General features: G+C 39.2%; 1 protein-coding gene and 1 non-coding gene across 6 annotated transcripts in view; one reads left to right on the forward strand and one right to left on the reverse strand.

The window, feature by feature from the left end:
* The window catches only part of Ocln (occludin), a 53,512-nt gene that overhangs the window by 6,987 nt on the left and 19,160 nt on the right, over positions 1–27,365 (reverse strand). For all 5 annotated transcript variants that reach the window (XM_021722463.3, XM_021722465.3, XM_005319525.4 and 2 more), the window contains exons 4-7: positions 26,128–26,289; positions 10,050–10,198; positions 6,577–6,792; positions 1,943–2,114 (exon numbers count right to left, since the gene is read on the reverse strand). In XM_021722463.3, the coding sequence (XP_021578138.1) occupies positions 1,943–2,114; positions 6,577–6,792; positions 10,050–10,198; positions 26,128–26,289 (699 nt within the window). The remainder of the gene's footprint in view (positions 1–1,942; positions 2,115–6,576; positions 6,793–10,049; positions 10,199–26,127; positions 26,290–27,365) is intronic.
* Positions 12,183–12,292, forward strand: LOC120885920 (U6 spliceosomal RNA). Its single transcript, XR_005728720.1, has one exon. It is a non-coding gene; the product is annotated as a U6 spliceosomal RNA (small nuclear RNA).

Genomic DNA, 27,365 nt, shown 5'->3' on the forward strand with positions numbered 1-27,365 from the left:
GAAAGGGGAAGTACTGGGGACTGAATCAGAGCAAATTATATTCCATGCTTACATAATTATGTCAAAATGAACCCATATTATGTATAACTATAATGCACTAATAAAAATATGAAAGGAAAAAAAGTAGATTTAAACAATAACCACAAACTTTTTTTTTCTTTTTCTGGTATGGAGACTGAACGCAGAGGCATTATACCACTGAGCCACACCCCTAGCCTCTCCCCATTTTTTAACTTTGAGATAGGGTCTTGCTAGGGTGACAAGACTGGCCTTGAACTTGTGATCCTTCTGTTCAGTTTCCAGAGTCACTATAAACTATTGCTCAGCAAAAGCAAGAAATAAGCAATGCTAGAATATATTTTTTAAAAAGGATAAGATGGGGCTGCAGATGTAGCATACTTGATTAGTATGCATGAGACCCTGGGTTCTACCCTTAGTATAAAAGGAGGAGAGGGGAGGGGCCACAAGGATAAAGAATATCCAAGAGTCATAGGAAGCAATTGAAAGAGTTCTCAGTGGTTAAAACTGAAAAATTTTAACCACAAAATAAATTCTATTAGATCATAACTCAAAGTATGAAAAAAATACTCATGAATCCACACTTACATCAAAGATAAAATTAATTAACAAATAGATGGGAGACACACTATTCTCTTTAAAGAGTGACATATCTATATAAATTTCAGTATCCATACAAAATGCCATATAGACAGCTTAAAAAGAAAAAAATAAGCTCAGTGTGGTGGCACACACCTGTAATTCTAGCTAAAAGGGAAGCTGAGGCAGAAGGATTATAAGTTCAAGGCCAGCCTGGGCCACATAAAGAGACCCTGTCTCAAAATAAAAATGGCTGGGAGTATAGCTCAGTGGTAGACTGCCCCTATGTTCAATCCTCTGGGATGGAGAGAGGGAAAGAAGGCAGGCAGGCAGCAAGAAGAAGGGAAGGGTGGGAAGGAAGGAAAAAGAGACAAAAAGAAATTAACTTTATAAGGACCAACACTACCTTAACTGGGTGATCAAGGGAAAAATAGTTAATTATTTTACTCTTGAATAAGAAAGGAGGAAAGATAAAAGATGATTCTGTACTAGAGACTATATGTGCCTACATCAGTCCCTCATAAGGAGGATATGCTAACAACTGGTATTGTGGTGACAAGAATTTTTTGGAGATAGGATTTAAGGTGATATATTTTTCTATATACATTTCTGTATTAAATTTGGAGGGTTTTATTTGCTTGTGGTACTGAGGTTTAATCTCTAGACCTCACACAAGTATTCTACCACTGAACTATATCCCAGTCATTTACTTTTTTATTTCAAGATGGGGTCTCACTAAGAAACCAAGGAGCCTTGAATTTGTGACCTTTCTGCCTCAGCCTCCTAAGTAGGTGTGATCACAGGCATGCGCCACATGCCTAGCTCTGTATTTTTTTTAATATTTATTTTTTAGTTGTATTTTTTTTTAATTGGTTGTTCACAACATTACAAAGCTCTTGACATATCATACTTCGAACAATAGTTTCAAGTGAGTTATGAGTTGGACACAATACCTTTATTTTATTTATTTTTATGTAGTGTTGAGAATTGAACCCAGGGCCTCACATGTGCTAAGCAAGCAGTCTACCTCTGAGCCACAACCCTAGCCCTCTGTATTGAGTTTTTTACAGAAAGCATACATTATGTTTACAAGTAGAAAAAAATAATCTGGCTATTTTCTTTTAAATAGAAAAGAGTAGAAGTACATATAATATGATTTTATAATTCTTAGTACAATCAACAATTTGGAAAAACTGTCATCCAAAACATTTCAACTATGAAATTGTGTTTTAGCAAAAAAAAAAAAAAAAAAAAAAAATTATCAACTTTAACATAAAGGATGCTATTTCTCCATAGATTAGAAATAAAATTCTATGCAATATATAAATATCAGGTTTGAATTTACCATGTACTCTTCACTTTCTTCTCTATAGTCATCCAATTCTTTATCTAGACGAGAGAGTTCTCTATTGACCTCGTCAAGTTCTGCTTGTAAGCTTTTGTATTCCTGCAGGCCAGTGTCAAAATTTCGCTTGTAGAGTTGTCTTTGTTGATCTGAAGTGATGGGTGGATATTCCCTAAGAATTAAGAGAGAAAATGACTACATATTTATCCTTAGCAGACGTAAGATCAGTATCCTTCAAAGACAATAAAGCCGGTAGACTACAGAGAATGACCTTCCCTTGTTTACTTTTTTCTTTCTTTCTTTTTTTTTTTTTTTTAATATAGGGAGGGAGATGGGATACAATATCTTCCATTAAGAATCATGTTACTTTTTGGGCTGGAGCTCTGGCTCAGCAGTAGTGCACTTGCCTGGCATGTGTGAGGCACTGGGTTCGATTCTCAGCACCACATATAAATATATAAATAAAGGTCTGTCAACAACTAAAAAACAAAAAAAAATTTAAAAAGAAAGATGTTACTTTTTATATTACTGCTTGTGGTTTTTCTCTCATGAGTTTTAGAAATAAAGTAGAAAATCAGTTATGAAATTTAAGGTCCAAGTCATAAAAACACATTTGCTTTTAACCCAAAAATCACATGATAATGTTTGTGTTTATTGTCTTAAAACAAATTCTGGAACCCAAAGCCTGTTTTGGTCACTGCAGCAGCACAGTGGCTTACTGGGAGTGGCTGCTTCCTGCTACCACCTACAGTCTTCAGGCTGGCTTATTTAATTATTTTTGGTCTTGTTTTTCCTAAGTGGAAATAGCATATTTTGTATTAAATATAAATGTCCCCAGGGACTAGATAGAAACCAGGGTCCTGATCCCAAGGCAGCTGTGCTGAGGAAACTTCCAGCACTTGCCTTGTTCCCCATCCCTCTTTGAACCATCTACAGTGCAGATCTGGGGGGAAGGGATGTAACCATTAAAAAATCCTAAAATGACAAGGGTCTATTTAGTAGCTTTGGAAAGGTGCCCTTACCAAGTGTTCTAGAAGGGATGGGTGGGTCTTCAGGGACCCCCTGTACTTTTCAGACTCCTAAAATCAGCTATTGGTTGTTTTCTTACCTTCCCACTGGCCTCAAGAGAGCCAAGAAACTCACACTGCCCTGTCTTCCCCTCAGTTCCACAGGTGAAGGTTGGTAGTCTAGCTTCCTTCCTAAGATACTATTTTAATTTTTGTGAGGCTTTGTAATAAAATAGTACATTTATATAAAAAAAGAAAAGAAACAGTATATTTTGTTCTTTTATTATAAAAGTAGATATTTACCCCCCCTAAAAAAAACCCAAAGTGCTCATGTAAAAACATGTGCTCAAGAACACAGCCCTTGGGGCTGGGGTTGTGGCTCAGCAGTAGAGCGCTCGCCTGGCACGTGTGAGACCCTGGGTTCAATCCTCAGCACTACATAAAATAAAAAATAAAAAACAAGTGAAATAAAGGTGTTGTGTCCAACTACAACTAAAAAATAAATATTAAAAAAAAAATTATAGCCCCTGGGACAGAAATCCCTTGTTTCTCCTTTGCTAGCAAAGCAATAAAACTTATTTCTTTCTGTCAAAATCGTGTCCTCATTATTGGATTGGCATGGGGGACAAGGGCTAAGTTTTTAGTAACAAACTGAGGACCCAGATGGGACCTGAGAGCAGCTCCTACTCCAGTTTTCTTTCAAGATCTGGCACTCCAAGCAACCCTACTTCCATGAGGAAGAAGCAAGGGGGCTGGTGAATTTCTTGAGAGCAAACTGCTGGAGAGTTAGGAGATGGTTTGCTCCATCTTGGTCCACTTTGAGAAAAAGGAATCTGAACCCAGTGAAGTTGTAACACCCTTGGCCATCTGCATGATCCCTGCCCTATGTATGCCTTGTCTAGTCACCTGCCAACAAACACCATGGACCTCTAGACTATCCTGATGCCAAATACCCTTAACTGTCCATGTCCTACCTGACACAGAACAAGGCCTTCGGGTCACTTCCCCTAACTTCGCCCTCTCTCAGCAGAAAGAAGCTTGGAGATGTTGATACACATTTTTCCTTAGAAATTGACAATGGGGAAATGTAATAGTGGTTCACTTTATGGTTTGAATATAGCATTTGCTATTCTGCTACTGCAACTTATTTTTTAAATGGACATGTTTCTTTCTCTGCCTCTCTTCCTCCCTCTCCCTAGTCTTTTGCTCCTTTTTTTTTTTTTATTGGTTGTTCACAACATTACAAAGCTCTTGACATATCATATTTCATACATTAGACTGAAGTGGGTTATGAACTCCCAATTTTACCCCAAATACAGATTGCAGAATCACGTCGGTTACACATCCACAATTTTACATAATGCCCTATTAGTAACTGTTGTATTCTGCTACCTTTCCTATCCCCTACTATTCTCCCTCCCCTTCCCTCACATCTTCTCTCTCTACCCCATTTACTGTAAATCATTTCTCTCCTTGTTTATTTTCCCATTCCCCTCACAACCTCTTATATGTAATTTTGTATAGCAATGAGGGTCTCCCTTCATTTCCATACAATTTCCCTTTTCTCTCCCTTTCCCTCCTATCTCATATCTCTGTTAATGTTAATCTTTTCTTCCTGCTCTTCCTCCCTGCTCTGTTCATAGTTGCTCTCATTATATCAAAGAAGACATTTGGTATTTGTTTTTTAGGGATTGGCTAGCTTCACTAAGCATAATCTGCTCTAGTGCCATTTCCCTTCAAATTCCATGATTTTGTCATTTTTTTAGTGCTGCGTAATATTCCATGGTGTATAAATGCCACATTTTTTTTATCCATTCATCTATTGAAGAGCATCTGGGTTGGTTCCACAGTCTAGCTATTGTGAATTGTGCTGCTATGAACATCGATGTGGCAGTATCCCTGTAGCATGCTCTTTTAAGGTCTTCAGGGAATAGTCCGAGAAGGGCAATAGCAGGGTCAAATGGTGGTTCCATTCCCAGCTTTCCTAGGAATCTCCATACTGCTTTCCAAATTGGCCGTACCAATTTGCAGTCAGTCTTTTGTTCCTTAATCTCAGGGAAAAAAGGATTACCTTTCTTCCCCATCCTAGGCAGAGGTATTTGTCCTTGAGCACACCCCCACCACAAGAATGAAGTAATTCAGATGTGGGGGTGGCACCAGAAGAACTAAAAAATGACTAGCTCATCCAAATAATAATGAATTACAACTCTGGGCAGAGAACATTTGGAATGTAGCCTGTGAATCACTGCTTTAAAAGTTCCCTGTTCCCTCTGATGAGCAGAATCACAGTATCTGGGACAGGAGTCCCTGTGTTTCTCCTTCAAAAGCAATAAAACTTCTTTCTACTTTTTCTCAAAAAATAAGTGAATAGGGGCTGGGACTGTAGCTCAGTGGCAGAGTGCTTGCCTAGCACATGTGAGGCACTGAATTTGATCCTTAGCACCACATAAAAATGAACAAATATAGATGGACAGAATGACTTCATTTTAACTACAATTTTTTAAAAAATGAGTAAAAAAAACATGCTCATTGGACAAATAATCTGGCAATTCATTACTGTATCAGGAAAACAAATTCTGTCATCACTTATCTCTCTGAATATACTGCAACCCCTTGCAAATGAAGATGATGCTATCAACTCATTGAGGAAAATACTCTGAATTGTTTATCCTAATAGGAAATTTCACGTTCTAAATCTAATAGTTTACTATTTTCATTTTTCATGGGGGGGAATTAATGATTTGATCAAAAGGGAAACAAAAATTTAGGATTTCTGAGTTTTCAGTTAAATCGTCTATAGTACAAGTTAGGCAAATATTTTACAGCTAGATAGCTGAAGCATGTCAAAAAACTCTTGGGGGAAGGAGAAGATGAGGTGCCAGAATCACCGGTGAGCAAGGGATTTCGAGCTATCCCTGTCCCACCTGCCCCTACTAAAACCTGGAGAAGCAGTGTTTTCCTAAACCACCAAGCACACCACAACTGTTTCTGCCTGGTGTCCCAATCCCCAGAACACTGGGGCAAGAAAAGGTTTTGCACTCTGTCCATGTGTACCTAGTGATGGACTAAAACCAACAGTGACACAAGTTAACCACAACACTGGCCAGAACTCTATAAACTGTTACTGCAATTGTTTACAAAACTGTTTGCCAGAGTTCTTTGGATTAACCTTTAAAAGAAACTCTGGTTTTTATCATGAAAGTTTAATTTAAGGGGAATTGCTAAAGGAAAGCCACAACACACTCACTGATCTGGGCGGGAATTTTATAATCAGTAAAACAGAATTCCTTTATACCTTTTTTTTTTTTAAAACTTGAAAAAATCTCTCTTGGGTGATTATTGTTAGAGGACACTGGAGGAATTCACCAGCCATTTTGTGGGGAAGTTGAAAGTGTGTTTAAGACATGGTTACAGTCAAGCAATTGCCTCCATTTCCATCTTGATTACAAAAAGGCACTAAGGAAAAACACAACATAACACAACACAAAAAACTGTGTCCAGTCCTCATTGGCAAAGAATAAAATCACACCACAGAACCCAATACCAGAAGCAACAACTCCAAACCTGGCTGGCCACGTTGATATTCAGGACATGCAAGTGGCTGTAGGAAGAGGAGAGGGACTCTACCTGATCCAGTCCTCCTCCAGCTCATCACAGGACTCTCCACCCGTCGTGTAGTCTGTCTCATAGTGGTCTTGCTCTGTTCTCTTGGGCTTTCCTGCTCTTCCCTTAGTGGGAGCCCTTTTTGAAGGTGTCTCTAAGTTACCACTGCTGCTGTAGCGAGGCTGTCTGAAGTCATCCATGGGTGAAGTGAGGGGAAGCTCCTGAGCCACTTCAGGCATCCTAAAACAGAGGTCAGTGTTTAGTGGCCACTGAGTACACTACGGCTCGGCCAGTATATCATAACTACAAAGGGCAGCAATAACAAGCACTCAGCAATACTTGCATGCAGAGACAGGCATTCAAGGGTTTACATGCTCAGCACTGAGCAGATGCCTGGCTTGCCGCATTCGTTATGGCACTCTCTCAGGATCCTCTGATACATACCAGCAGTTCTTAAGGTCTGATATGGGTTGGAGGGGGGATTTTAAACTTCTAAGTAAAATGGATCTCAGATTTCATTTCAAGCTGATCTTTTTTTTTTTTTTTAAAGAGAGAGAGAATTTTGATATTTATTTTTTAATTTTTGGCAGGCACATCTTTGTTGGTATGTGGTGCTGAGGATCATCTTTGTTGGTATGTGGTGCTGAGGATCATCTTTGTTGGTATGTGGTGCTGAGGATCGAACCTGGGCTGCACGCATGCCAGGCGAGTGCGCTACTGCTTGAGCCACATCCCCAGCCCTCAAGCTGATCTTAAGAGGTGTTTATCTGCCTCGTGCCAGGGACTTGCTCTATAAAAAGCTGTCAGGAAAATGATGATGGTGGTGATTTTGTACAGGTTCTTCCAGTTCCATGAAATGTTAAGTGGGGAAGAGGATGCAACTTATCTGACTCTCAGAGATAAGCTCTTTGTAATATTAATTTTATACCACCATATAATAATTCTCTTTTTAAGATAAAACTTTGAAAAACTAGAAATGATTTAAAACCTTAAAACTACAAATCTTTATGTTGAAATAAATGAAAGAGTTCATTAAATATTCTTTTAAAAAATGCTATGTTAATCTTGAAGCCAGGTAGAATGAATGGAAGGATTACCATTATACTTATTATTTTTCTAATGCAATTATTTCTTCTTGCATGAGAAATTGAATTGCATATACTGTTCCTGCCACCAGCATGAAAACAAGCCTAACACAAGAATAAAATACCAAAAGCTGGGGCAAACATAAACTACTTCTAAGCAACAGAAGTACAAAGTCACCTTCCTCTGTGGTAGAAGGGCAAGAAAAAAAATGAAAAGATCAAAGAAAGGGCCGAGACTTTCTGAGTATAAGTCTGGCTATCCAAACCAACTACTGAAAATGTCAAAAGAAAATTGTTTTTTTTCCTTCCTACTGCTTCCAACTCACAGAAGTCACAACTTTGAGCTTTATCTTCCAGGCTTACCATTTTCCAGGTGATTTCTCATTGTTAGCAGAGTCTGAGATTTCTAATCTCACTTAATTTCTTGCAGAACCCTAAAGCTTTGGAGAATGTGTGTGTAGTTGGGGGTGGAGGTGGTATTTATTTTTTCTTTGTAAATGTATTCAGGTATCAAGGTTTTGTATGCTATGTTAATGCTAGTCCTAGTAGAGAGAAAATGTGACTTTCTCCCCGAGTCAATGATTAACAAGTTCCCAGATACTCTGCCAAGAATTAGCTTCTGTAATTCTTGCTTTGGGGTACAAGATAAAATTTTTTGAATGCAGTGGGTCTACTTGAGGGGTAGGGAACAGAGAGGGAAGAAGGTAAAGGGAAAATGAAATGAAAAAAGGGAAAAAACATATAAAGCAAGTGTCTTCGCCATAATTTTATGATATTAGTTACTAATATTATAAATCTTTGACCTTGAAAGTTTTCCACCTCTCCTTTTCCTATACCCTTTAAAACACTACGTAGTAACGTACCTGTTTTTAGCATGAAGGGTAAAAACAAAATACTTAGCAAGAGAAGTATATATAAATTCATAATTATGGATGGGGTTGAGGGTATAGCTCAATTGATAGAGTGCTTGTCTAGTATGCACAAGGCCCTGGGTTCAATCCCTAGCACTACCACCACCAAAAAAAAAAAAAAAAAAAAAAAAATCATAGAATATGTATAGACTAAATAACCTTTAAGCCTACTTTTAGATATAAGTCATATTAAGTCAAAATACATACAATGCAGATGAGATAACCAGCCCTGTACTTCCCAGCTACCTTCTTCACTCAGATATTTTCAACCTTACTGGGTCACCAGGTCTGGAGGTTGGTTGACCCTTTTGTAGATTTGAATTAATCCTTATTCCCATACATACTCCTTCACATGCCTTTGCTGTTCTTATTTTGGCCTCTCAGTGTAGTTAGGCACTTTCTTCCACCTTTGTTTTGCAATATCTGTGAGAACACGGACTTCATATACCCAGGAGCACTTGGCTCAGTATTATACAGCTATTCAAGATAATTACTGAAAACAGATGCACAAGAATCCTCCTTTTCAGAAGACACACAATATCAGTGAAGGAAAAGAAACAAACAATACATGATCAACATCAATACTACAACTCTTAGAATGATGTTCATGATATATGTGATACTTCAGAGTTGTCACCATAATTATGAAGCATATCTAAACCTTGCCCCTACAACATGAAGGACTCAGCATGGTAAATGAGAAATCAGATGCTGTGGTTTGGATATGTGGTTTGAGTGTGTCTTCCAAAAACCCACGTATTGGAGGCTTGGTCCTTATTGTGGCAATGCTATGTAATGTGGAAACTTTATGAGGGGATAAGCCTACTGGAAAGTCTTTAGAACACCAAGAGTGATCTCACTAGAGCTAAGCTGATGCTAGTGCCATCCCCTTGACCTTTCAGAACTGTGGGCTAAATAAACCTCTTTTCTTTATAAAGGCAGCAGGCTTGAGGTATTTTGTTACAACAATGAAAAATGATTAATACACCAGAAATCTGAATTCAAATGAAATTTTCTAGTTTAATAAACATGTATGAGGGTAGGGTTAATCGACATTCAATTTTTCCCGTCTATTCAAGAGATTTAATAACTATTGTCAAAAAGAGAAACTGAGAATCATACTTAGCATTATACTCAGTAACTTCTTTCCACCCTCCCCTAAACTTCACAATTAGAAATAGTAACAAGAGCATACAGAACCACATTTCTAGAGTGAAGATCACAATGTAGGTGCTGAATTAAATCAGCAAATAAAAAAACACATTTTCAACTTAGAAGAGGAAAAGGACCTCATTCTCCCCATCCAAATCTTCCAAGTCATATTTAGGTCTCTACCAATAAAGCAAAGATCATTGTAATACGGAAGAAAGATCAGTGTCTGGTTTTTATGTGTACTGTTGGATATTTTTGAAGGAAGGTGGCACAAAAAAAATTAATTTTCAATATATGCTAATACTCATTTGTAGACCCATTCTATCAAAGTAAGGGAGATTCAACTTACGGTGGTGTTGACTTATAGGAAGACTCTGGATACGACCGCTTGCCATTCACTTTGTCATTGGAAGAGTACACCATGGAACTATCAACTCTCTCCACGTAGTCAGATGGGGGTGGAGGTATGTCTTGTGTGCCTGCAGACACATTTTTAACCTAAAAAACAGCCCCAAGAAATATAGTTGTTACTATACCCTGTAATTTAAAGGGGAAACAAAATTATCATATACATAAAATTTCTAATATTTATTTGGGTCATTAAAAACTTGTAAGGATTGCTGTTTTGTTATCAGCATTAACAATCAATTCAGTATTTTTCATAAACACATAAAGTGCAATTGTTAGTTTGAATAAGACCTAAATGCATTATGAAGTAGGAAAAATCCTGCCTGATTTTTATCTGGATATAATTAGGTAGAATAATTATCCATGGTCATTGTTCCACCTCCACCCCACCTCCACATTAGGAAAACCAAGCTTGTCTATCAAGGCTAGTTCTGAGTCAGGGCAAGGAAAACCTGCATTTCTAACAAGTTCTCTGGTTAATCCTGTTGCTGCAGTCTGAACACTGCACTTGGAAAATCACTGATCTAGGACAAAGGACACCAGCTCTTAATCCATTCATCCCTAAACATGGAATGTTAAAACACAGAAGAAATTAAGCAACTCAAAATTATTTCCGAGACAGTTCTTTGAAGAAGAGATTTGTGTGGGCATGATGGCACACGCCTGTAATGCCAGTGATTCTGGAGGAAGTTGATGATTAAATGACATGACAGGGTGCCTCAGGGGTATCTCATTTACCACAATGCCTTCTGAACACAGCTCAGACTCCTAATGCTAGATTCTAGAATTAAGGCCATTGAGCCCAATCAAAGAATTTGCTTAACAACTTTCAGGAAACAGCAGATGTATAAATCAATTATTTTGCTATTATAAACCTTTGCTATTAGGTTCAGCTTCAATGCAGTGTATTTCTCTGCAAAACACACACACACACACACACACACACACACACACTCTCTCACACACACACTTCTTGGGCTTTCCACTCTTCAAAGCATTAAAAGAAGGGTAAGTACCTCTCATATCATTGAAACATCACACACCCAAAGATGTTATCAACTCCTCAAAGTACACAGAGGTTTTCTAGACTATTTAATACTCAGAGTCAGAAAGGAATGGGATCATTTCCCTCTGAAAGTGGAATTTGGCAGTAACTGCCAAATCAGTGGGTGGGTTTCCAAGGAGTGTACTCAGATCCCACCACAGGGGGGACCAGATGGGAACCATTCCTGGCTCCCACTGAATTCCTTTTAACAGAACACAACACCAAGCTCCACAGGCAAATGTTCAAGCCAAAGGCCCATTCTTAATCCAAGTCTTCACAACTTAAAGAGACTTCCTTTTCTTAAAAATCCATTTTCCACTTCAGGTCCTGGCTTCCCCTCTAGCGATAACTTTTAAGTGAATGGGCAGGCAGGGGTCCTTTTAGAGATTTCTTAGCACCTGGGCTGCCCTTCCCCCTTTCTTTGCCAGCTCTGCATTCACTGGGCTTTAAGACTTGGCTCAAGTGCCAGCACCTCCTATAAGCCTTCAAATCAAGTTCCTGCTGGGTGAGGCACTAACCTGTCCAATCTCCCCACACCTGTGCCTACAAACCTCCCACCAGAGCAAGTGCCAAACAATCGCTTGCTCACAGCCATGGCTTGTTCACTTATCTCTAACTTTAGTAGACAATGGAGTGTTCTTAGCCACTACTGTGACTGCTTACAATACTAAACTGACAGGTCATTTACTAGGCACAACTTTACAGGTATTACTCCTTTTTCAGAAATGAGGAAGTTCTGGCTCAGGGAGATGGACAACTTTCCCAAGGACCTAGACCTAGTAAAATTGGTCATATGGCCAGTCTCCTACTTCCCTCTTCGAGTCTCCAAAGCTCTGCACAATGCCTGGGCTGATCACTGATCTGTTTCTACCTCGTGTATACCTAAGCATCTTATCTACAGCCACTCTGAACTGACCTTTATTTATGCCACTGTCAGCAGAACTAGACTAACGTGACCACCAGCTCCACCCTCCAACATAGATCTCTTAGTCACACCTTTTTAATACATGTGCATAAAGTTTAAAGGTAGTGCTTGCTTCAGTAGCACATATACTAAAATTGGAAAAATACAGAGAAGGTTATTAGCATAGCTCCTGTGCAAGAATGACTCCCAAACTCATGAAGAATTCCAAACTTTAAAAAATCCCCACCCAGCTATGATCCTAGATTCAAAGAAATAATCAACAGCGTTTCTTCTCAAAAGGAGCTTAAGAATGATACAGAGGCAAAATGTATTTATAAGAACAGAAGGAAAATAAATTTTTTCCTTTTAATGTTTTACTCCTCAAACTAAAATATTACTTTTCCTCTCTCCCACTTCATGGTCTGAATGCAAAGTGAATATAAACCTAATACTGTTGCTTTTGGAGGACAGTAGAAGCAAATGGAGAGGCCAATGCAGAGTGATTAGGTATTAGTAATTTATGGAAGGAATCCCAGCCTGTATTTCCTATGAAGAGATAAGGCATTCCTGAGTTTCATTGTTATTATTGACAGGATCCCCAGCTGACAAAATGGTGGTTCTTTAAAGGAAAAAAAGAAGAAGAAAAAAGAATTACCATTCTAATTGTCTCAGTAACACTCCCATTCCCCATCTAGGATAGAACGCAGAATTTCGAACATGCTAGGCAAACATTACAACTGAGTCACATCTCCAGTCCTTGCAGTAAATCCTTAAAGGTTTAGAACCTAAGAAAAATAACTAGGCTTCATTCTACACAGTAAATGATGAACATTTTCTGTTAAGTAACTTGTATAGCCTTAAGAAATTAAGGCAGAAGGATGAAAATTAAATTTTAAAAGGTTGTCTTAAACTGAGTATGAAGGGTGAAGAAAAGTTTGAATCAGTTCTCCCCAAAGCCAAATGATGAACTTTCTGCTCTGAAGCAGGGGGAGCCACAGGCTGACCTCAGCCTCCTATAGAAGAGCCTTCAAGCCTGGAAGAGACTCCGGTGCTGAAGGCTTCCGGCTTCCACAGGCGTGTGGAAATCCACTCGGCAGAACCCAGCTAGCCCCTTTGCTGGGATCTGCTTCAGGAGTTCCTGGCGCCACTCTCCCCACTCAACATTTAAACTTTACAAAGGCAGCAGAAAGACGGACATGCTGGGACTGTGGGAGTGGAAGAGTGGGGGAGAATACATCAAGCCAACTAAAGAATGCCTCAGACTCACTCGAGAGTAAATTCAAAAAAGGACAAGCACTCAAGCTGGCCATGTTTGAGGAGTACTAACCACTAATTTAAGGGGAAGATTTACTAAGACTCATATTCCAACCAAAAAGAACTAAGCGCCTCTGAAATGTCAAAATTAAATGAATATGTTTTCAGAATATCTACATCTGAGGTAATTATAATAAGGGCAAATTGTCACTCAAAATTTAATTACACTTATTAAGAGGGTTCTGATTTTGTCATGTGTGGGGAAAAAAATCTTTGTAACAACATCTAATACTACTCTAACCTCCTTGGAGAGTTACTGAAAACATGTAAATCCCAGTAGGCTGCCAAAGAAAAACAAAGAGGACAGCTCTGCTTTAGAGAGCTCAGTGCTCTCCAGACACCTACCAGTCTTCTGCCTTCCTCACAGGACCCAAGAGGAAGCTATAGAATCACAGGTGACTCCCTTCCCCCACCTGACTCTCTGAAGTCAGAAGAGGATATAAAAAGGTCAAGAAAGTTTTAGGTCACTTTGAAAAAAAGACTTTCTCTAGCAAAACAAAGTTTGGAAGAAACACTCACCCCTATTGAAATTAACTTCCTGTCACTTGGAATTAGTAAAAGCAAAAAGTTGCCATTAGCCCAGGCTGGTGGTGCATGCCTGTGATCCTGGTAACTTGGGAGGCTGAGACAGGAGGATCTCAAGTTCAAAGCCAGCCTCAGCAATTAAGTGAGGCCCTAAGCAACTTAGCCAGACTTTGTCTCAAAATTTAAAAAAAAAAAAAAGAGCTGGGGATTAGCTCAATGGTTAAGCACCCCTAGGTTCAATCACTAGTACCAAAATAAATAAATAAAGAGTCTGGCTAGAGGTACACTCAGCTGGTCTGGTAATGTGACGAACCATCCACTTCTAAGAAGTAAAGGAAAGTTCCTCTGTTGAGTATCTACCATGTGCCAGGCAAAGGCTAATTTGTTTATTCATCACAATTGCCCAGTGAGATAGGATTATCAGTATTTTCGGATGGAAAATAGAGCCACTAAGGTTAAATTAACTTGAAGGTCACAGAGAAGGTGATATGGTAGAGAGGAATTTTAACCCTGGATTATCCAACTCCAAAGCCAAGCTCTTTCTGGCAAAACGAACTTCCACTTCAGAATTAAATCATGGCACAAGGAAGCCCCTATAGCTAGGTTTTCTACTTTCTGTAACAAAGAGTATTATTATTATTATCATTTGCCTTAAATTCCTTGCTTCAACCTGAGAAACCCCTATTTATCTAATTATGTGAAAGCAGCTGTCCACACACAGTTGCTATGAATAGGGTAGATGCTTTGTCACCAGGTGCCTTTGTTGGGTTCAGGGTACAGGAAGACTACCCTCAGGAGGTTAACAGAAAGGTAAGTGGAGAAATACCTTGGGCAGAAGGAAGAAAAGGTTAATCTCAAAGTATCATCTCCAGTTTTACAACCAGCCCATCCCACTTCCATCAGCCACAGGCCCTTGTACTACGGGCTCAATGCAAGTCGTCCAACTTGTTTTTCCTGTTTTCTGGTGCTTTACACCTGCAGATGCTCACCTCCAACAAAAGCCTCAAAATTGGGGAAAATTCTCTTAGTCTCTTTTTCCACCTTTGGCCACTAGAAAGCAAATGCTTCCAAAGTGTCACAAATGAAAAGATAATGGACCATGTTTGAGCAAGTCTGATTAAGTTAGTTTGCTCAGATGACAGTGAAGACTTCGAAGCATGCTGCCCCCAAATGCATGCTGGCCAAACAAAAAGTAATATATGTAAAGCCACAATGAATTCTGAAGAGTCGATAGGGTTTTAGAGCTTGGGATATAAGTGAGGTGGAGAAACTTTATATTCACAGAACAAACCTCAATTATCTTATTTGAGGCTCCTTGCTACAAACATGGAAATCCTGGAGAAGAATGCACTCTAGTTTAATACACTTGTGCCTCATGCCACACCTCAACAGGTATGCAGAAAGCCATGAAGTCCTTAGAGCCCAAGCAGATATCACCTGCAGTTCCAAACCCTCTTTAGTTTACTCCAGTCTGGTATACAAAGTATACTATCATGTAAAAAGGCTTCGTGCATACAACAACTCATGCAATGCAAGAGCACAGCTGGACTTCAGGAACAGTGGTTTTAAACAATATGCTCCCTAGACCAGCAACAGCAACATCACCTGCTCAGTCAGACCCACCCCAGCCCAGCAAAACAAAGACTCTCCATCAAGCTCTGGTGGGGGGGGGGGGGGGTTCTAATGTTGGCAAAGTTTTCAGAGCCACAGATACAGACACAATTCTTCTCTATCTGGCAAACAAGTGGTCTGTGTTTAGATCATTGTACCTATACACATAGTTAAGCTTAGAAATGCTACCTCTTGGTGTTGGAAATTCCTGCTTTCAGAAAGCTCCAGCCCAAGCTCCTTCTCCTTCAATAAACTCTAAACTGGCTCTCAGAAAACCCTGAACTGCTCTCGCATCTCTCTCCATTCACAGTGATGCTGGAACAGTCAGGGCCTACTATAATCCACCTGGGTGGTTTTGAAAGTGAACAGGAGGCTTCCACTCTGGTCCATTTTGTTTATTGGAGGCCACAGATAACAATGTAATCTTGCCTATATATTAAAGAATGCCTGTACAAGTTGAAAAACATTTATTGGTGGAATGTGATGGACATTATTATCCAAAGTACATGTATGAAGACACAAATTGGTGTGAATATACTTTGTATGCAACCAGATATGAAAAATTGTGCTCTGTATGTGTAATAAGAATTGTAATGCATTCCATTGTTATATATAAATAAAAAATTAAATTTTTTAAAAAAGAAAAACATCTATACAAGTTTCATTAGAAGTCTGATGCTACTTACCCAAACCACCCTGTAGCTGGACCATTAACATCTCTCTCCCTGTGTGCATCTGTATGCAGGGGGAGATAACACGTACAACCTGCCTATACCTTTGAGGAAAACACTTATTCTTAATGTAAGCTTGTAGCTAAATGGGTAAGAGTAAGTTAAACTCCAACCAATGTTATATGTATAGTTACATTTTGGATACTTTTACCCAAGCTCACTTATTTAAGTTCATCACTGCAAATACAACAATTACTACTGTAGCTAAAATTTATTGACTGTGAATATATTACGTGCTGGCCCTGTTCTTTACTTGCATATTCATGGATGAAACATTTATTTTTCCCATTTTCAGGAAAGTAATCTATTAAATGAACAGCCAAAACTGCCCTGGAGTAAAGTAAAACCTTCATCAGAAGTCAAGGAAACCAAAAGCTATCCTATGTAGGCTGACCAAAATGACAAGATCCAAGTTGCTTAGCAGAGATCCTGTCCCATCTGTACACTTGTGATTTTTGTTTTATTTTTAGCTTTTCTGCCAAAAATATTAAGTTGTGAAGCTCAAACCCAAGTCAACCTGATGTTCTACACTGGAAAAGGCAGTGAGTAAACAGAGTCTAAACTCATCTGTCACCAATGGCTAGCTGTTATCTTACTACTGTAGTGAGTCTACTCAGATCTTCAGCTTCCTTTGTGTGAGTTCAGAGAGGCAAATCAGATGACCTCACCCCAATCTCACTCTTAGATCCTCTTTTTTTGTGTGTGTGTTGCTGAGGATGGAAACCACTGCCTCACACATGCTAGGCAAGCGCTGTACCACTGAGCTACAGCCCCAGCCCTCAGATCCTTTCTTTTACTTTACTGCAACTTAATTAGGCACACCTAAAACTGAAGCTCTTAACTTTCAATTATGACTTCACCCGAATACTGTAGATTAGTTTTTATTGATAAATAAAAACTAATCTCAAGCACATAAGTTTTATAATCAGTCCTTAATATTGACTGTAGAGATTATATGTTTTTCCAAAGCCAGGCGCCAGTTTCTGTATATTTAAGCTCTAAAAATGCAGATGTGGTAAAGGAATTTGAACAGAAAGATTAATATGAATTATAGGGCTGAGGTTGTGGTCAGTGTTAGAATGCTGCCTAGCACATGTGAGGCACTGGATTTGATCCTAAATACCACATAAAAATAAATAAAATAAAGGTATACATACATGGAATATGATATATATATATACACATATATACATATACACATATATACATATACATACACACACACACACATATGTATGTATGAATTACTCATCTCCATGGACTCAGAGGTGTTAGTCCCTCCCAACTCAGTTCTGGCACCCACAGCTGAACAGTCCCACATCTGGTATTCTCAACTGCTTAGACCATAGTCCCTTGACCTTATAAGAAACCCAGCTCAAGCAGACAGAAAGAGATTTTTTTTTTCCCCCTGAGATAGGGCCTCACTAAGTTGCTTAGGGTCTCACTACATTATTGATTGTGGCTTTGAACTTGTGATCCTCCTGCCTTAACCTCCAGAGACACTGGATTACAGGCATGTGCCATTGTGCCTGGCTCAGAAACTCATTTTATTATTTTTTTATACCTCTATTTGTTTATTTTTATGTGGTGGCAGGGATTGAACCCAGTGCCTCACACACGCTAGGCAAGTGCTCTACCACTGAGCCACAACCTCGGCCCCTCAGAAACTCATTTTTAACTGTTCAATTTGCACTTTGAATGTAAACTTGGTCAGATGACCAGATTATCAAAAACAAGGGACAACTACAGTTAATTCATGCAACATATTTATAGTACATGAGGTTTACACAGCACCTTTTTCTTGAAGTCATTTCCTCATTCCATAGAGTTAACTTTGGAAAGACCATATGCCAGGCTATGTGAGGGGAACCCTGGCCACAGTGGATCAGTGTAAGGATGGTCATTAGATCCACATGACTCTGACCCACATGATTCAAGGTCCCTTCCCAGGCCAGTGTCAGATGAAGCACCAATATGAAAATTCTAGAATGCTAATTGGCTGCTTCCTGCTTGTGTTCCCTGAGAGAAAATAAAGACTACCCAGGCAGAAAGAAAGTCAAGGTGAGAAAGCAAATCCCAAGGTCCTTTAAGTCCTTGATTCTAGTTATTCCTGAAACAGTCACCATCCCTGTCTTCTAAGGCTAAGTTGTTTCAACTCTTTTTAGGATTTCAAAATCTTGCACATAAATTCCTCTTTTTCACCTATTTCTGCCACCTGTAACTAGAAGAATGTCTATTTATTTATTCATGGTACCAGGGATTGAACCCATAGGTGCTTACCCACAGAACCATATCCCCAGTCCTTTTTAATATTTTATTTAGAGATGGGGTCTCATTGAGTTGCTTAGGGCCTGGATAAGTTGCTAAGGCTGGCTGTGAACTCACAATCCTCCTGCCTCAGCCTCCTTAGCCACTGGATTACAGGCATGTGCCACTGTGCCTGGCAAGAATGTCCATTAAAGCGACATCAAAATTCTTTTTGTAAGGTCAGCTATTTTCCTTTCAATATCCCCGTCAGACAGACAGGATAATTTCACTGTTTGTATCCATTTTCTCAGATGCAGCTCACATTAGTCTTGAGAAGCAGACAGAATAACACTGGCTAATATAATGGATAAGGAAACTGAGATCCATAGAGTTTAATCAGCTTGCAACAAGTACCGGCATCAGTGCTATTGCCCCTATATTAGGCACTCTCTCCAAACAAACTTCCTTGACATATTTTTTGGTTAAAAATACCACAAATGAGCTGGTAGTGTAGCTCAGTACTAGAGCCTTGCCTAACACATGTGAGGCCCTAAATTTAATCCCCAACACTACAAAAAAAAAAAAAAAAAAGTACATCTATTAGAGGTAAAAAAGACAGCGTTATCCACCAAGAATGGAAAAAAAAGGGGAGTATTAACAATCCCATTAGGCTATTTAAGAACTAATAGCTACAAATGAAGGCTATACTTTGCCTACATGATGCACAAATCAGGCAAAGCTTAGTTTTTGGCCTGGTAACAAAACAACCGAGGCAATCACTCAGTGTAAAGGGTTTGTACTTTTTTTCTTTTTCTTAAATGGGATCTTGCCCAGGCTGGCCTCTGCATCCTGCATTCAAGAGATCCTCCTGCCCTAGCTTCTAGAGTAGCATGAACTACAAGGGGCACACTGTGCCTGCCCCAGGGTTCTGCTGTTATAAACACCTCCATGATACAATTAAGACAATGGTAACTCAGGAGGCTGAGGCAGGAGAATCACAAGTTCAAAGCCAGCCTCCGCATTTTAGCAAGGCCCTAAGCAACTTAGCAAAACACTGTCTCAAAAAATTAAAAAAGGACTGAGGATGTGGCTCAGTAGTTAAATCCCCTAGGTTCAATTCCCAGTACCAAAAAGAAAAAAATTATTTATTTACTTAGCAATGCTAGGGATTAAACAGAGAACCCTCCTCATAATAGGAAAGCAAGTGCCTGGCAATGCAGTTTTTAGTAATCCCAAAGTTCATCAACAGGAGAATGGATAAACTGTTATGGAATGTTACAAAATAGAGATCAGACAATGGTGACACCAGGTAGATCCCAGCTACCTCCAACAACACATTCAAGAGATGAAGAAGCTGAGGCAGAGACATGAAAAATCTTGTCAAGTCTCCCAAAAGAAACTGGCAAGGTAGATCATAAGCCAGGCAGTTTGGCTCTGGTCTAGAGCCCCTCTGCTCTACTGTAATGAATTTGTATATGTGATTAGACACCTAGAGTTAGAGGTAGGGGGAAGCAACCACCCAACATCAATTAGAACCTTCTTTCAGAATGACTGAATTGGTAGAACAAGGTCTCAGAACGTATTAAGTCAATAATTTTACAAGAAAAGAAACAGGGGCTGGGGATGTGGCTCAAGCGGTAGCGCGCTCGCCTGGTGTGCGTGCGGCCCAGGTTCGATCCTCAGCACCACAAACAAAGATGTTGTGTCCGCCGAGAACTGAAAAATATTGAAATTCTCTCTCCTCTCACTCTTTAAAAAAAAGAAAAAGAAAAAAAACAATCTAGAAGGATACAAATCTATCTGTTAAGAAAGGGCCCCAGCAGAAAACTGAAAAAGAGGGAGAACACTTTTCATTTTTTTCCCTCATTTTTTCTTATATTATTTGCATTATGTCACAATAAATTAGCGTTGCTTTTATACTAACAACTTCTTTTTTTTTTTTAAAGAGAGAGTGAGAGAGAGGGGGGGACAGAGAGAGAAAGAGAATTTTTTTTTTAACATTTATTTATTTTTTCTTAGTTCTCGGCGGACACAATATCTTTGTTTGTATGTGGTGCTGAGGATCGAACCCGGGCCACACACATGCCAGGCGAGCGCGCTACCACTTGAGCCACATCCCCAGCCCTACTAACAACTTCTTACAAATCACCACAACAAAAGCCATTAGTCAATATAGCTAAAACTGAAAAAACCTACTAAGCAACAACATGGGTTGGCCAAATACATGTCTGTAATAGAATGCTACTAGCAAACATGCAGGAACATAAATTTCACATCCCCAGGCCAAGTATACAGAATTTTGATCATATAATGGAGTATAAGAAAAATTTTATTCCCTCTAGTTACCATTCTGGTATATTTTGTTTCTCTTTACTTTTGGGGGGGAGGCAGGGGGGGTGCGGGAGGGTGCCGGAGGGTGCGGGAGGGGGCGTGAAGTGGGAGACCATCCTGGGGATTGAATCACACATGCTGGGCAAGCACTCTATCAATGAGTTACATCCCCAGCCCCTTATTTTTAATTTTATTCTGTGATTTTTAGGGGCTGGGATGTGGCTTAGTGGTAGAGTACTTGCCTCGTATGTATGAAGCCCTGGGTTCAATCCCCAGCACCAAAAACAAACAAAAACAAAAACAAAACAAAAAAACCCTCCATACTTACAATCATATTTATTGGAATTGGGGATCGAACCCAGGTCTTTACACATGCTTAGCCAGAACTCTATAACTGAACTACACCTGCCCCTAAAGCACATTTTTTTTAAATCTGGGGAAAATAAATAGATCTGGGGTTTAAGGGCATAACAAAAAATAAAGATTCATAATTTTAAAAGAACCTTAGAAGATTTAAAATACAACTGAATTGGTAGGCATTTATGAGTGCCTATAAAAGACCAGGTTAACAAACAGTGTGCAAACATGGCCTGTTTATACAAAAACAAAGTACCCAAAAAAGGGAGTGGGGGAAAACAACTAAAAATCCCTGCAGAGAAACCATTGTGTTATGCACACTGGGGCAGGAAATAAGGAAATTGCAAGTTTTCTCAGATATTACAAAAGGCTAAAACCTGTTTAAAACTCTGAAATCTCAGCTTTTGACATGTCTTTGCTGGGGAAGGAGATGTGATCTTAAAGCCATTAAAAGTCCAGAAGAAAGGCAATATTTAATATGGTAGTACATTTCTGGACCTATCCCAACTTGTAAGGAGAGAGTAAACTAACACTGAGAAGCTCCTTGTTACTTTAGCTTTTCTTTTTGTTTTGGTATTGGGGACTAAACTTTACCACTGAGTTAAATTTTGGGGGGGTAGTGCTGGGGATTGAACCCAGGGCCTTGTGCATGCAAGGCTAGCACTCCACCAGCTGAGCTATATCCCCAGCCCAAGTTAAATCCTTTTTATTTTGAGAGAGGGCCTTGCTAAATTGCTAAAGCTGGCTTCAAACTTGCAATCCTCTGCCTCAGCCTCCCTAGTCACTGGGATTACAGGTATGCACTACTGAGCCCAGCTCTCCATTAATTCTTTCTTCTCCCTCAACAATCAACCATGATTAACTATGTGAAGAGTCTCTTGCCTTAGCATTCCACAAATTTGTGTGTGTGTGTGCATGGTGTAGGGTGGGCGGGGAATTCTAGGAACTGTACTCAGGACCTCACACATGCCTAGAATCAAAGTTTTACTCTGCACACAGCATAAATAGTTAATTCTAGATTTTTTTGTTTTTGGTTGGGGGTGGGGGGATACCAGGGATTGAACCCAGGGGCACTTAACCAATAAGCCACATCACCAGCCCTTTTTATTTTTTGAGACAGGATCTTGTTAAGTTCTTGGGGCCTCTCTAAATTGCTAAGGTTGGCCTTGAACTTGTGATCTTCCTGCCTCAGCTTCCTGAGTTGCTGGGATGACAGGCATGTACCATCACACCCAGAAATTCTAGATTATTTTGATGATACTAATTTCTAAAAAGAAGAAAATCACTGATGCACTCCATGATCACAGATTTCAGATGTAGGGTTACATTTGCAGTGGGACAGCCCATGACCACAGTGAACCAAGTTCAGCAGAAAGGTGTAGAAAAGCAGAGAAATTAAGAATAATGGCAATGGGCGGGGGGGGGGGGGGGAATGTAAAAAAAAAGAAAAAATAATGGGCCTCCTGTGATGTTGAAATTAAAGAAGGGGAATTTTGATATTGAGTTCAGCAACAAGAACTCGGGCAGCCAAGGGGAATAGATGGCTACAACATCTCCAAATCACTTATTTCAAATAGAGTTTCTAAAGGCAAATTGAAAGAAGAGGGAAAAAATGAAGGATCTGCCTAATATTAGATTATCACAAAAAACATAAATTTGGGAAGTCACATATCTGTTCTTCAACAGGTTATTAAGTTTCAAGAAATGAAAAACATGTTACAGGACTGGGGTTGTAGCTCAGCAGTAGAGCACTCACCTAGCATGTGTGAGGCCCTAGGTTTGATCCTTAGCTCCACATAAAAATAAATAAGTAAAATAAAGGTATTATGTCCAACTACAACTAAAAAATAAATGTTTAAAAAAAATGTTACAGACAGAACAATGAAGCTTCCAAGAAACAACTCATAAACTATCAAATTTCCAGGAATTCAGAGGAAGTCGTATAAAAATGATGCCTTAGCCAGGCATGGTGGTGCACACCTGTAATCCCAGCAACTAGGGAGGCTGAAGCAGGAGGACCACAAGTTCAAGGCCAGTCTCAGCAACTTAGAAAAGCCCTAAGCAACTCAGTGAGAGATCCTGTCTAAAAATAAAAAAATCTTAAAAGGGCTAGGGATGTTACTTAGTGGTTCAGTGCCTTGATTTCAATCCCTGGTACCAAAAAAGGAAAAAAAAAAATGATGCTGTTTTCAAAAAATTTTTAATACATAAAAAAAATCATTCATATTTATTGGGTACTATATGTGATATTTCACTACAAGGACACTGTTTAAATCAAGGTCAACATTATCTCAGGCTAGGGTTGTGGATCAGTGGTAGAACACTTGCCTAGCATGTGTGAAGTACTAGGTTCCATCCTCAGTGCCAAACACACAAAAAAAATAACTAGATTAAATTAAAAATAAAAACACTATCTCCTCAAAAATAATTTCCTTCCTTCCTTCTTCCCTTCCTTCCTACCTCCCTCCCTCCTGCCACCTCTCTCTTGCTATCTTTCTTTCTTTCTTGTGTGGCACCAGGAATTAACCCAGAGATGCTCTACCACTGAGCTACATACCTGAGTCCTTCCACACCCCCTACTCCCAAGACCAGGTCTCTCTAAAATGCTGCATGCTCGCCTCAAACTGCCATCCTCCTGTCTCAGCCTCCAGAGTCATGGGATTACAGGTATGTTAACCATTCCCAGCTTGAAAATAATGCCTTTTAAAAAAAAAAAAAATTTTTAGTTGTAGTTGGACACACTACATTTTATTTATTTATTTATTTACTTACTTATTTATTTTTTTGTGGTACTGAGGATCGAACCCAGTTTCTCACACATGCTAGCTCACATACTGCTGAGCCACAACCCCAGCCCGAAAATAATGTCTTTTTAAGAGCCATTTTCTTGGGCTGGGGATGTGGCTCAAGCGGTAGCGCGCTCGCCTAGCGTGCGTGCGGCCGGGGTTCGATCCTCAGCACCACATACAAACGAAGATGTTGTGTCCGCTGAGAACTAAGAAAAAATAAATAAACATTAAAATTCTCTCTGTCCCCCCCCCCTCTCACTCTCTCTTTAAAAAAAAAAAGAGCCATTTTCTTCAGTTTGTCATCATCATCGCCATGAGTTACTATGGCTATCTTTTGCCACATTATCAAAAGCAGATAGAACTAATTAAAGTTTCATGACAGTAAGCTCAGGTGAGAGGACAAAGTTCACTGGGACTCTAATATTACTGGCACTGGTCTCCCTTGAGTCGGGATTTTTTTTTTTTTTGTCTCTCTCGAAACCTTAAATAAACAAATACAACAGCCAGTGAAAATAGACACACCCAGAAACTCTGAGTGAAACACTTACTTCATAGTTCACATCAGACTGTCCTATTCCATCTATAGATGGCCTTGTCTGAAACAAAAGATGGCAAGAAAACTCAACCTCACACTTCACCCTTAAAAGGGGAATGAAGGAGGGCTTTCCTGGACACAGTGACCTTCATCCAGGTGGCAAACCCATGCCACACTCATCTGGCTTTCCTGTTTTTTGCTTTATTTTTTGTTTTGTTTGCTTTTTGTTTTATTTTGTTTAGGCACCTTCATTAAATAGTTCAGTTACTCATTTGGCAGATATTTTTGGACCAAGGGACTTTCTGGGCTTTCAGTAAAGCTGGTAGGAATACTAGTATATACTAAAACTAGAACACCAGTAGGACATGCCTGAAATACCACCTACACCGGAGAATGTCAAGTTCCAAGTCAGACTGGGCAACTTAGCAAGCCCCTGTCTGAAAATAAAACTTTAAAATAGGGCTGGCAGCATGTTATATAAACCCTTTCTAATTTGCAAAGATTTTGTCAGGAATGTTTGCATCTGTATCTATTAGGACTGAACTGGTATGTAATTTCTTGTACTGCCTTAATCTGGCTATGGGTAACAGTGACTTCATAGAATGAAGTGTAAAAGTGTTACCTTCTTTCCATTTTGGAAGAGTTTACGAATAACTGTTAATTTTTAATTAAATAAATGGTAGAATTCACCAGTAAAACTAAAAGAAAGAAAAAAAAACAGGGCCAGCAGTACGGCTCAGTGGTAGTTCACTTGCCTAGCATGTTCAAGGCCCTGGGTTAAATCTCCAAACAAAATAAAACAAAAAACAAGTCTTTAATCTCTCTTTGTGGAACAGAAGTATTTCATAGATAACTATCAGTATAGAATTAGTCACTGTGGTTTGTCATGCTTCTATTCATGTAGAAAGTTTAAAATCCTCCCAACTGGACTGGAGATGCAGCTCAGTAGTGGGGCACTTGCCTAGCATGTTCGAGGCCCTGGGGTTCCACCCAAGGTGTGGTAGTAGCCAACTGCTACTATTCCAAAACACCCTTGCCAATCTTGACTCAAGACAGCACTCAGGGTGATATTATTTCCTTCAAAGTGATAAGCAGAGAAACAAAAAGGGGGTAGGAGGAAGACATTGTTTTTCTTTTGCAAAGCTCTTTCTACATGATTTCTTTATAAGTCACTTCTTTTCAGATACTAGACCTGTTCCTTGAAAATGAAAACCTTTTTGGGGGGAGAGGGGGGAAGTAGGGTACCAGGGATTGAACTCAGGGGTACTCAACCACTGAGCCCATTCCCAGCCCAATTTTGTATTTTATTAAAGACAAGGTCTCACTGAGTTGCTTACTGTCTCAATGTTGCTGAGGCTGGCTTTGAGAGATCCTATCTTAGCCTGCAGAGCTGCTGGGATTACAAACATGGGCCACTGCACCCAGCTGATTTTTACCTTCTAGTAAAACAGTTGCTATTTAACCCATCCTTTCACAGTTCCGAGTAAAATGAAAAGCAACAACTTTTGCAATATACACAGACAACAATTCTAAGCACACAGTTTAACCAAATACCCAAAATTTAGAGTCAGAAACCTGGGGGTTAATAAAAGATTCAAAGTTTTGTTTTGTTTTTTTCCTTTACACTTACCCATTCTTCCACATTGGGTGGCTGCTCCTCATAAATGTGTTCTTTGTCCCACAAAATATTGGACTTGTCATACCGGTCCATCTTTCTTCGAGTTTTCACAGCAAAGAAAATTATTAAAGCAAAAGCCACAATAATCATGAATCCTAGCACAATGGCAATAGCCTAAAAAGGGATTTGAAGACATTGCAAATTAATTTTTATTGCTTAATTAATTACAATCTGCCCTCTACAAGTTAAAATCCTTATCTACCCTAGGACCTACTAAATATTTATGGCTTAATGGATACAATGCTGAAGCAAAACTAACCCACACCCACTAGGCTAAGGCTGGTAAAGCATGTGCATGCACTACTTGACAAAATCCTCAGAATGCACTTAACCCATTCAGTCCCAAGCTTTCAATTCAGTGACAGTTTTAACAAAATTGACACAGGTGCATTGAAATAAGTTGGAAATCATAATCTAAAGCTGATACATATTATTACATTAATTAATCAGATTAAAATTACAATTTATATAATAACATTATTCTATTATAGTTCTTATGCTTAATATTAATTAATATGATTAATTATATTTATATTTAAATTTTTGTAGGTGTTTAACATCTGGGACAATGGACAAAATGGCTTAAAGCTAGGTATTCTCATCATCGTAGTTTAGAGCTGTAGAAAACTAGTTCTAAAGATTGCCCATGTAGGAAATGTTTTTTTGTTGTTGTTGTTGTTGTTTTTAAATTTCTTTTTAGTTGTAGCTGGACACAATTCCTTTATTTATTTTTATGTGGTGCTGAGGATCGAACCCAGCACCTCGCACATGCTAGGCAAGCGCTCCACCGCTGAGCCGCAGCCCTAGCCCCGGGAATGTGTTTTTATAGACAGTTTTGAGGATGGCCAGTAAAAGGAATTACAAATATACTTCTAAAGAGCTGGAAAATGCTAATCTCAAAAGTAGCTTTAAGTACCCAATTGTGCTTACAATCCTGTTCATAACACGTTTGGCAAATATTTTTACACAGAATGTAAATTTTAGTGCATAGAGGATCTGTATAACCATAAATGATCAAGACATGGATCCTGCCAAACGCAGTGGCACACACCTGTAATCCCAGCTACTCAAGAAGTTGAGGCAGTAAGATTTAGAGTTCAAAGCCAGCCTCAGCAATTTAGGAAGGCCCTAAGCAACTTTATATTTTTTATTTTGAGACAAAATAAAAAATGTAAAGGGCTGGGGATGTG

The sequence above is a fragment of the Ictidomys tridecemlineatus genome, chromosome 1, assembly GCF_052094955.1.
Source record: "Ictidomys tridecemlineatus isolate mIctTri1 chromosome 1, mIctTri1.hap1, whole genome shotgun sequence".
Taxonomy (NCBI): domain Eukaryota; kingdom Metazoa; phylum Chordata; class Mammalia; order Rodentia; family Sciuridae; genus Ictidomys; species Ictidomys tridecemlineatus.